The sequence below is a fragment of the Odocoileus virginianus genome, chromosome 10 (genome assembly GCF_023699985.2).
Source record: "Odocoileus virginianus isolate 20LAN1187 ecotype Illinois chromosome 10, Ovbor_1.2, whole genome shotgun sequence".
Taxonomy (NCBI): domain Eukaryota; kingdom Metazoa; phylum Chordata; class Mammalia; order Artiodactyla; family Cervidae; genus Odocoileus; species Odocoileus virginianus.
The window spans coordinates 12,274,518-12,285,575 of NC_069683.1; the positions used below are offsets into that span (position 1 = coordinate 12,274,518).

The window sequence follows — 11,058 nt, forward strand, 5'->3', positions numbered from 1 at the left end:
CCACTCCAGTATTCTTGCCTGGGAAATCCCGTGGACAGAGGAGCCTGGTGGGCTACAGTCCGTGGGGTCTCAAAGAGTTGGACATGACTGAGCATGCACACATATATGCATATATGATGTATGGATCCAACTTAAAGCTTTCTAGATGGCTGCCTAGTCATTGCCATACAGCTTATTAAATCATGTGTCTTCTCTAAACTCCCTTTTATAGTATTCCAATTCCAATATGTATTTGGTTACATTTGAAAGAAATTAAAGTTTTTATTGATATTTTAAATTACTTTTCAAGTGAAAGGACTAGATATTCATTGTAGAAAATTTGGGAAATAGAAAACATTTTACAGAGTAAACTATCCCTAAATCCACCATAAATAACTAAATATTTTGGTGTTCATCTAGTCAATTCCTGCATAGTTATATTCTCTACCTAATTAATGACACTATGTAAGTACCCACCCCCCCAATTTTCCAGCCCCCAAAGGTAGTGTGATCTACGTGCCCAAAGTGGGACCAGTCATCGTCTGACGCAGGCTGAACTCTTCCCTTCCTGTCCTCCCAGATGCCAGCGAAAGGTGGAGACAACGCTTTTGACTCCTCCCGTTTCTTTACTTGCCCTCACCTTCTAGTCACCAGGTCCTCCATGCTTTCCCTCCAGAGACTCACATGCCTTAAATTAGGAAATCATTTCAGTGTACCTCCACAGAAACCAAGACCCAGGGAGAGGAAATAACTTGTAAAAGTTGGAGTGGTTTTAACCTCAAGAAACAGAGAACTCAACTCAGAACGCTCCACCATCTTCCATAGTGAGAGGGCCCTCAGTGGGGTGTGGGGTCACCTGGGCCTCCAGTCCCCTCTGCCAGCCTGGGCCAAGAACGACCGGAAACAACAGCTCAGATCAGGAGTCTGGGTTCGCGGAGAAACGCAGTCACTGTACTGCCTCTTCAGTCCGATTGTGACACGTTCTAGTTCCCCCAGCGTTCCAGCTATCTAAGGCTGTGCAGTAACTCCGAAGTTTCTGGTTTAGAGCAGTCAGTTCTGTCCCTAGTGGATCTGGAAGTGCACTGGGTCAGCCACGTGGTTCCCATTTGGAGTTCTTCCGCAGCTGCCATCAGACAGTGACTGGGCCCTGAGTCATCTTGAAGGCTTCCGCACCCGTACTGCAAAGAGGGGATGCTGGAACCTCAGCTGGGGTCAGGGCCAGCTTCATGGGATGCTTTATACAGCTACACAGTCCCACACGTAGCCTCTATGCTTGGTGTAAGGCTGTTATCACCACCTAAATTCTTAATTTTTGAACAAAAAGCCCGTCTTTCCATTTTGCGCTGGACCCTGCAAATTAGATAACTGGGCCTGCCTCAGGCTGTTGGCCACAACAGCCACACACAGCCTTTCCATGTGGCCTGGGCTTTCTCACATCATGACGGCTGGATTCCAAGCGTGAATTTCAAGAAGGAGAGCACCAGACAAGCAGCACCTTTTACGGGTGAACCCAGGTCGTCCTCTTAGAGGGTAGTGGCGTGGTCCCAGTGTAAGAAGAACAGGGTGGGATGGGAGATGCCATCACAGCATCTTTGGAAAATGGAATTTGCCCCATCTAGTCAGGAGCAGGCCTCGACCTCCCCATCTGCAGGAGGGACCTAGGGATCCGCTTCTGGGAAAAGGGCCAACAGAGAGTTAAGAACTTGCTCCTCACAGCAACTCCCAACTCCCTCAGGCCCGGCTGTTTAAGTGCTCAGAGGGGTTGGAGCCAGGCGCAGTGGGGCTAGCAGCCCGCCTGCCCGGGAGCTCTGAACGTCTGCTCCCCCGGAAGGCTGAAATCTCCCAGGGAAGCAGGGACTCAGCACCCTGACATCTGTTTCTCCTGCCAGCTTCTCTGCTTGGCTAATGATCCTTCCCCTTTTGTTTCTCCCTGGGGCTTGTTGTTGTCTTTCTCATTAGCTTCCCCTCAACTCCCAGCAAGGTCCCTCGACTCTGCGCTCTGCTAATTCCCCTGTAATCCACCGGCAAACCAAGAAGCTAATTAAATTGTGAGCCTGGGTGTGTGTGTGCCCTCTGTCTCTGCAGTTCTTCTCAGTCTCTCTCCCATCTGTTTCTTCCCTTTTCCTTTCTTACTAACCCTGCATGGTTCAGACTGGACACTTGGGGTAGATTCTTTTAGATCTCCCTGCCTCTTCTGTCTCTTGCCTTTCACTCTGTGGCTGGAATAATCTTAAAATACTGCTCTGGGCACTCTCCCTCTTGCTGCAGGTTAAACCGAGCTCCTTAGCTCAGCATTTAAGCCCCACACACCTTATCTGTCCTGGTGTCTCCTTCACAAACCCCTCTTCAACCAGCCACACTGGCACATCTATGCTACCTCCATGCCTGTGTTCAAACTTTTAACTTAGACTGGATCCCACTCCCTTACTCCTCTATCAGCACTATGTAAAATCCTCACGATCTTTTAGAAATAACTTCTGTGACACCACCCTGATTCCCCCAGGTGGAGTTTCTGCACCTCTCTCCTGGTACTGATCTCTTTTTACCTATTGTGGTTCTTTATATCCAAATCCCGCCACTCTCCCTAAATGATCAGCTCCTTGAGAGCGGGATCTCAGCTCCCTCCTGAGCACCCTATGTAATTAACACTTTCAGAAAATTTCATTGTTGTCTCCTGACCCAATGTGGCAATTGGAGCTCCAGCTTTCATGCTTACATTCCAGGAAAAGGGAAGCTGCTGCTGTTAAGTCGCTTCAGTTGTGTCTGACTCTGCGACCCCACAGATGGCAGCCCACCAGGCTCCGCCATCCCTGGGATTCTCCAGGCAAGAACACGAGTGGGTTGCCATTTCCTTCTCCACTGCGTGAAAGTGAAAAGTGAGAGCGAAGTCACTCAGTCATGTCCCACTCTTCGCAACCCCACGGGCCATAGCCACCAGGCTCCTCCGTCCATGGGATTTTCCAGGCAAGAGCACTGGGGTGGGTGCCACTGCCTTTTCCGGGAAAAGGGAAGAGGGAGGGCAAAAAGAGTGGCCTCATCAGTCCCTCTAAACCACTTTCTCTCCTAGTAATTTTTGTTGTTATTTTTTTTTTTTTGGCCAAGCCATAAGGCATGGGGGATCTTAGTTCCCCCACTGGGTATCGAATCCATACCCGACCAGGGATGAAACCCATCCCCTGCAATGGAAGCTCACAGTCTTAACCACTGGACCACAAGGGAAGTTCTTCCTAATAACTTCTGCTTACATCTCACTGACAAGGCCTAGGTGCAGGAGGCACTGGGTACATTGCCTCCCTTCAAACTCAAGGGCTCATTCCTCATTTTACAGATGAAAAAATAAGGCCCCGAGAGGATCAAAGAATTAGGGAGGCTGCAGAGGGGTAGTGGTCAAGGAATGGGTTTTGGAGCTGGATCGGCCTGACTTCAGATCCTCTGTGCACTAACCTCTTTACTCTTCCTTTGTGAAACTGGGCTAGTGACATCTACTTCAGAGGATGTGAAGTAAGTAAATAAGGGGACTTCCTGGCAATCCAGTGGTTAAGACTCCATGCTTCCATTGCAGGGGATGGGTTTCATTCCTGGTCGGGGAACTAAGGTCCCACATCACTCACAGCATGGCCATAGGTAAATAGGAATTAAATAAGACAGTGGGTGAAGTGGAAAAGCACTTAACACAGTTTTGGTTCATTATCTCAGTTTGAGATCCCCCAAAAGTTGACCCTGAGAGATCTGGATACAAGTAGTTTATTTAGGAGGTGATCCCAGAGCAGGGTGAGCAAGTGGGGAAGTGAGATAAGAGGAAAACAAGAAAAAAAGAAAAAAAGCAAGCACAGCCTACAGGGATAAGCAAGGTTTCCCCATGGACAACTTCGGTCCATTCTGCTGGAGTCTGAGACTGGAACACGCCTGGGAATTGAGGATTGTCCCCCTTTCGGGGGACTGAAAGCTAGAGGATCTGTCCACTAACTCTGAACCCTCCTTGTTGAGGGTTACCCTGGAGGGTGTTAATTTTCCACTTCTAGCCTGCCCCACCCTCGCTTCCATAGCTGGGACTCCCTCAGGAGAGACACAGAGCAAGCTCAGGAGCTGCCAGCAGGTGACCTCCACGCAGACCTGGGGGCTCGAGAAGGGGCACTGGTAGCATGTGCAACACCCAGTGAAAGGAACTTGCTATGAAATTATTACTGTGTTGCTCCAACTTGCTCCAGGACAAAGCTGGAGCAGGCAGGAACTACAACCAAGCCCTGGGGCTGTCTTCTCTGAATCCTGCTGCCCCCTAACTTCCATTCCAGGGCACCCCCACCCCCTAGATGCCTGCTAGTACATGGCATCCTCCTCCTCCGTATCTCCTTGCCAGTGACCTCCATCTTGTCCCATCCCTTGAACCCTCCTGTCATCTGCCACAGCCACCTGTCTCCACCACCACCCCCCACCCCCCGACTCCTCTGGTGAGATGTTTTGTGGACCCAGGGAGTGTCAAATGGCTTTCAGCCTGAGACAGAACCCCACTGGGCTTAGCTGTTCCGCCTCTAGAGTCCTGCCTTCTTCCCAGCCCTCCCACCATTGGAAAAACGCACCTTCATGATGGCAACCCCAACTTCCTGGTTCAGAAGAGGTACTGATGCCCTAAGAAGGGTCGTGGCTGCCACGGGTTGGGTTCAGGTCTTCCCCAGCCCTCCTAAGCCTCTCCCCACACCCCTCTTAGACCTTTACAGGCTGGTGAGGAGACAAAGGATAGAAGGGCTAGACAGATGCTTCATTCTGTGTTCCCCCAAATACCCCATGCCCAGCCCGAAATGCCTCCTTCCATTCCTTTCTGTTCAGATACATATCCATTCACTCCATCTCTCCCTCAACACCTGGAGAATATTAATGGATTCATCATCACTGTCAACGCTTTCATGAGGACTAACCCATGTTAGATTAACTGGGGTCTGTAGGTTCTGACAGTCGCAGGAGGAGAGCTCCAGAGCACAGGGGAGCCACAGAGACTGGGGCAGAGCCAGGCCTAGAACTTGGGCCTCCTGAGTCCGAGGGCTCCTGTTTCTGGCAGCTGGGAGTGGGGCTCTTCACCACCATCCATTCCGCCAGCCTCTACCCAGTGCCTGGCAGGTCACGCCCAGCACAGCCTTCAGGAGAGGACTGCAACCTCCCGGAGGTGGGCTCAGAGTCCAGGGCGGAAGCCGTGGAAGGGCCCTGGTGAGTGCCAGCAGCTGCCCCCAGACCCGGGGTCCTGCTGGGTCCTGCCCACTGGGGCCCAGCTAGGCGGGGTGTCAGTGTCCCTCTGCACACAGCCCCCTTGAGGCCTCCCATCGCCTTTCTCAAGCCCCTCCCTCCTTGCAGATGCTGTGAAAGCAGCCTTTCCGCCACAAGGCAATTCTGCAAGGACCCTCCTTCCTCGCCCCCTCCCCGGGAGCCCATCCCACCCTCCTTTGCTGACCCTCTGATGCCTGGGGGTTTGGTCTTCCTCCTTCCTTCCTAACCAACCACGGGCCTTTTCCGATTTGGAGCTGAGGAAGAAAGAGCGGGCACTGTAAGCCCTCCTTTCCTGGCGACACTGACCCGTTTATCCTTCTCTTCCCGCAGACCACCCCCGCCCTCCCCGAGCCTGGACGTCTGTCCCCACCGAACTCTTCCCTTCCGCTGCCCTTGCAGCCCCGAGGCTAGTCCAGTCTCCGCGCCCCGCTCCAGCCCCCTCTCCTCCAACCAGGGAAGAGGCTGGTCTCTAGACTGCCCCGAGCCACCCCTGGGGGCGGGGGTGGGGCGTCGGCCTCGGCCTCAGTTTCCCCGTCTGCTAACTTGGATTCCTGCTGCCTGCTCTGCACACGCAGAGGCTGAAGCCCGAGGCAGGTCACGGAGGAGGGCGAGGCCGGCGCTCGCGCGGCCCGCGCGGGGGGCCTCCGTGCGGTGCCCCTGGGCCCCGGCGCTCGGCGCGCCCCTCCCTCTCTCCCCCTGCCCGCCTCTCCCCTCCTCTCCCCGCGCGGGCCCGGCGGCTCGCTCTCCAGCAGTCCTCTTTCCCTCGCCGCCCCGCGCCCACCCCGGGGTCCCCGCGCCCCGCCCGCCCCCGGCGCCGCCACCCCCGCCAGGCTCGGCCCCGCCGCAGCGCGGGCGGTCAGTGCGCAGCCCGGCGCCCGCCCGCAGCCCGATCGCGGGCTCGGAGCGAACCCGACCGACCGCCGCCCCCAGCCAGGTGAGGGCTGCTCTGGGGCGCGGGAAGCCAGGCTTTCTCCTTGGGAAGGGGGGCCGGGAACTGAGTCCTTTTTTTTTTTTCTTCTCCCTAAAAGGAGGATCTGGGAGCTTCTTTCATGAAAGAGGCTCAAGGGCTTTTCATCCGAAAGGATGGATGAAGGGAGGTCTGGGGGGGAGAGGGTCTAAGGTACCATTTTCCGAGGGTTTTTTCTTTTTTTCTTTTTTTAATGAGAAAGGATTAATTGGCTTCTTCCGTGAAAGGGGGACTCATCTTCTTGGGAGCCCCGGGGGCTTTCAAGGTAGGTGGAGAGGGCGCTTTGAGCAGAGCTTGAGGGAGGGGGTGTCTGGGGAGTGGGGTTCGCTGGGAGGGGTCTCTGGAATCCCCATAGCCTGGCATGGCTGCACCTCCACGGTCGGTTCCGGGGCTCTGTCCAGCGCACCGTGTCCTAGTTTTTTTTTTTCTCTTTGAAGATGACTGTTTTGAGCCTCACCTGCACGAAGCCAGAACAGCCATTTCCTTCCCCGGAGCTGTGACGCCCACCTGACAGCCTCTCACCTCTGACCTGCTCCGGCAGGGGGCTGAGGGAGGTTGGGGACCTAGGGGTCTGAGAAATGGGCAGTGGGCAGAAAGGAAGCCGGGTACCGAACACACAGGAGGACCGCTGTGTGCGCTGGCAGGGTGCACCAGGCGCAGCAGGGAGACTACCGAGGGTCCAGTGGGCGGCTGCTCCTGGGGCAAGACCCGCTAGGAGAGCCGCAGGGTCAGGAAGAGCTGCGATGCTCCCATATTCCCAGGAGACAAAAACGTTATTTTTTTTTCCTTGGTTTATGCTTTCTTCCCCCTTACCCCTAGATCCCAAGACTCATTCCACTTCTTTCCCCTCCTATTTTTGCAAAAAGGGAAACTGAGGCAGATAACAGGCTGGCTGGACATGTCTATGTTTAGAAGGAAAGGGTGGAGAGGAAAGCACACTGAATTTGGAGCCAAAAGACCTCCGTCCAAGGCTTGCGTCAGGGCTCCATGGGTGGCCTTGGGCCAAAAACACTTCCCCTGGTTGGGCCTCAGCTTTCTCCCCTGTAAAACGGGAGAGGGCCCACCCGTCTTGCAGGTTAGCTGTGACACCAGACAGGTCCGAAGTGCCCTGTGAAAGTGACCGCGATGAGTACTGTGAGATGCAATCTTCACTGCTGCAGGAAGCCCCTCTCCCCGCACCCCTGCCCTCACCAAGGGGACTGGCTAGCCCACGGGGCACCTTTGTAAGAATGAGAAAAGGTACTGTCTCTGGAAGGAGAGTGTTCAGCTGGGCTAGGGACTTGGGGGTCTTACGAGAAGCAGAAAAAGGCGCACTCTCCCCAGGTGCAGCGGTTCCACACAGTTGGGCAAACAGGATGTAGGCTGCACTCCAGTGCCCACCGACCTTCAGGGGAGCGTCCTTACTGAGGGCAGCGCGTCTGTGCACCTGTGCCCGGCAGTCCTCCTGGCAGCCCCCAGCTCCTCTAAGCGACACAAAGGTGCACGCCCAGGGCATCCTACAGAAGCCCACATCCGAGGCTGCTGCCAGCTCAGTTTCTTTCCCGCTTTGCCTCCACGACAGGGCGTCGGGGAACTCAGTCCACAAAGCCTGTGCCCTACTGGGAAGCTTACGGAGGAAGCATCTCCCTAACTTCCGAGAGATGATCCTCTGAGTCAAGTAGTGCCTTCACCAAGCTTCCAGGGGTAAGGGTTACTGAACCCTAACCCGTAATGTCAAGAACTTGATCCTCAACTATACTCCAATATAAATTTTTTAAATTAGATTAAAATAAAAAAACACTTGATCACATCAGTTTTCCCCCAAAATCAACTGACTGCACTGCCATCCCGCAGAGGTGCTCACACCTGCTATGTCAGAGCATCCTCAGTAAGCCTGTTAGGCAGACATCCTCCCCCGTTTATACAGAAGGGGCTGTGCCCACAGACATTCAGGAACCTGCCCAAGGGTTCACAGCATGTAGAGGAGTAGCACCAGGACGTGAGCCCAGGTTTAGCTGCCAGTCTTGTCCACCCGGCCGCTCCGACTGAGGAAGCGAGCTGCTGACCTCACAGACCTGCCGAAGCGCACTGGAACCGCTCTCCCACTGTATCCCCAGCAGCCCCTGGCTCTCTCTTTTCCCCTCAGGGAGCAACCCCCAAGCCCAGAAGAAAGAGTCCCTTTCTCTTCTCTGAGTTTGTGGGGGGAGGGAACTACCTCAAAACCCAACTGTTCTGACCTCTTCAAGGTTGTCAGCAGAAGACAAGAAGGGCCCCTGGTGATTCCAGAGGTCCACTGTGGGAGGTGACCCTTGACTGGGTCAGAGGCCAGGAAACGGGTCAATTCAGTTCAGTCGCTCAGTCATGTCTTACTCTTTGCGACCCCATGGACTGCAGCACGCCAGGCCTCCCTGTCCATCACCAATTCTCGGAGCTTACTCAAACTCATGTCCATTGAGTCGGTGATGCCATCCAACCATCTCATCCTCTGTCGTCCCCTTCTCCTTCCGCCTTCAATCTTTCCCAGCATCAGGGTCTTTTCCAATGAGTAAGCTCAGGGAGCAGCTATTTCCTGCCAAGATGGGGAATTAAACAGCAGCCATCAAGGAAGGTGTCAGTACAGACAGCCAGTGCCTGAGTGAGGTGAGGCTACCGGCGGTGGAACAGACCAGGAAAACGTAGCCAATCGAAAGCTGAAGATAACCCTGAGACTTCCTGACCACCTTCTGTGTTTCCAGGGCTCCTGGCTGTCAAGGAGGAGGGGATGTGGCAAACCCAGCAGGGCTATAGGACCCTTGAGCCAGAGCATTTCCACTTGTATCTGCGAAATTTCACACAAAGGGGTTTGGTGGTTACAAAAAAAAAAAAAAAAAAAAGTCACTGATCTAATCTAATTGTTCCCAAACTGTGGTCCCTGCCGAGCAGCATCTCTGCATTACCTGGGAACCTGTGAATGGAATGGAAATTCTCAGACCTCATCCTAGACGAGTGGAGAGGGAAATGGCAACCCACTCCAGTATCCTTGCCTGGAGAATCCCATGAACAGAGGAGCCGGGTGGGCTACTGTTCACGGGTCACAGAGTCGGACACGACCGAATGACTAAGCACAGCACATCGCAGGCGAGGCGGGGTTGCGGGCCCACAGTGTGTGTTTTAACAGGCCCTCTAGGTGACACCCAGGCCTACTTAAGTTGTGAGAACCTCTGAGCCAGTCTTGCTGTGTAGGAAACCAGAAGTCCGAGCTGTGGATCAAGGCAGGGCTGTGCAGGGGGACTCGGCCCCCCGCCACAACCCTCGTCTCCGTCCCCCTCTTGCCTCCCGTCCCAGGTGCCATGCTGCTGCTGCTGCTGCTGGGCCTGCTGAGCCCCGCGGCCTGCGGGGCCCCGGGCCCGGCCTCGGGGTCCGCGGAGCTGCGCTCGGCCTTCTCGGCGGCGCGCACCACCCCGCTGGAGGGCACGTCGGAGATGGCGGTGACCTTCGACAAGGTGTACGTGAACGTCGGGGGCGACTTCGACCCGGCCACCGGCCAGTTCCGCTGCCGCGTGCCGGGCGCCTACTTCTTCTCCTTCACGGCGGGCAAGGCGCCGCACAAGAGCCTGTCCGTGATGCTGGTGCGCAACCGCGACGAGGTGCAGGCGCTGGCCTTCGACGAGCAGCGGCGGCCGGGCGCGCGCCGCGCCGCCAGCCAGAGCGCCATGCTGCAGCTCGACTACGGCGACGCGGTGTGGCTGCGGCTGCACGGCGCCCCGCGGTACGCGCTGGGCGCGCCCGGCGCCACCTTCAGCGGCTACCTCGTGTACGCCGACGCCGACGCGCCCGCGCGCGGGGGGCCGCCCGCGTCCGCGGAGCCGCGCTCGGCCTTCTCGGCGGCGCGCACGCGCAGCCTGCTGGGCTCGGACGCGGGCCCCGGGCCGCGCCACCGGCCGCTGGCTTTCGACACCGAGCTGGTCAACATCGGCGGCGACTTTGACGCGGCGGCCGGCGTGTTCCGCTGCCGCCTGCCCGGCGCCTACTTCTTCTCCTTCACGCTGGGTAAGCTGCCGCGCAAGACGCTGTCGGTGAAGCTGATGAAGAACCGCGACGAGGTGCAGGCCATGATCTACGACGACGGCGCGTCGCGGCGCCGCGAGATGCAGAGCCAGAGCGTGATGCTGGCGCTGCGGCGCGGCGACGCCGTCTGGCTGCTCAGCCACGACCGCGACGGCTACGGCGCCTACAGCAACCACGGCAAGTACATCACCTTCTCCGGCTTCCTGGTGTATCCCGACCTCCCGCCCGCCGGCCCGCCGGGCCTTGGGCCGCCCGAGCTCTGAATCCCGGCCCGGAGAGCAGCTTGGGGTGGGGTGGGGTGGGGTGGGGTGGGGGGCATGCATGCTGAGCCCGGACCCGCGGCCCGAACGCCCCGCCGGCGCGAGCATGACGGCCCGCCGCGCGTGGCGGACTCTGCCAATAAAGTGGGCCTGCGCCGGCGCCTGTCTGCCGGGGTCCTGCGCTTTGCTTTGTCCTCACTGCGACGACGCTGTTGTCTTCGGGCGGGGCGGGAAAAGAGGGACCACCCCGGTGGGGGGGTCGGCAGGCAAAGGTCAGGATTCTCCCTGGGCGAGCGAGGAGGTGAGAATTCGATTGGACTCTGCTTGGTAACTCCGCGTGGGTCTCCCCTTCATGTCCGTTTCCGCTCGGTCCCTATACTCCTTTCCCCTTGAACTCCGGCGTGACTTTTAAGGCCCATCAGGTTCCTTTTCTTGGACAAGGGACAACACCCCGCGGCCTCGCTGGGGACATGGGATTCAAGGAGATGGTACATTCTGGCTCCCGGTACGGGCGTGGCAAACGGGAAGAGCAGCTGATATCTGGTTGCCCTGATTCCTGCCTTCCCAGGA

At 56.7% G+C, this 11,058-nt stretch overlaps 1 protein-coding gene across 3 annotated transcripts; it reads left to right on the forward strand.

The window, feature by feature from the left end:
- The first annotated feature begins 5,468 nt into the window (after positions 1-5,468).
- C1QTNF4 (C1q and TNF related 4) lies at positions 5,469-10,686 on the forward strand. Of its 3 annotated transcripts, none has more exons than XM_070472999.1 (3): positions 5,469-6,169; positions 6,401-6,467; positions 9,506-10,686. In XM_070472999.1, the coding sequence occupies exon 3, from the start codon at positions 9,511-9,513 to the stop codon at positions 10,489-10,491; it is 981 nt and encodes a 326-aa protein (XP_070329100.1). In that variant the 5' UTR covers positions 5,469-6,169; positions 6,401-6,467; positions 9,506-9,510; the 3' UTR covers positions 10,492-10,686. The 3 variants fall into 3 exon arrangements, with proteins under 3 accessions (XP_070329100.1, XP_070329101.1, XP_070329102.1); XM_070473000.1 differs by having other exon boundaries at positions 5,562-6,169; positions 6,405-6,467; XM_070473001.1 differs by lacking the exon at positions 6,401-6,467 and having other exon boundaries at positions 5,597-6,169.
- Positions 10,687-11,058: the final 372 nt, after the last annotated feature.

What these genes read in the sequence shown, in the direction of transcription:
- C1QTNF4 (XM_070472999.1), top strand. Translation starts at nt 9,511, where the DNA reads ATGCTGCTGCTGCTGCTGCTGGGCCTGCTGAGCCCCGCGGCCTGCGGG.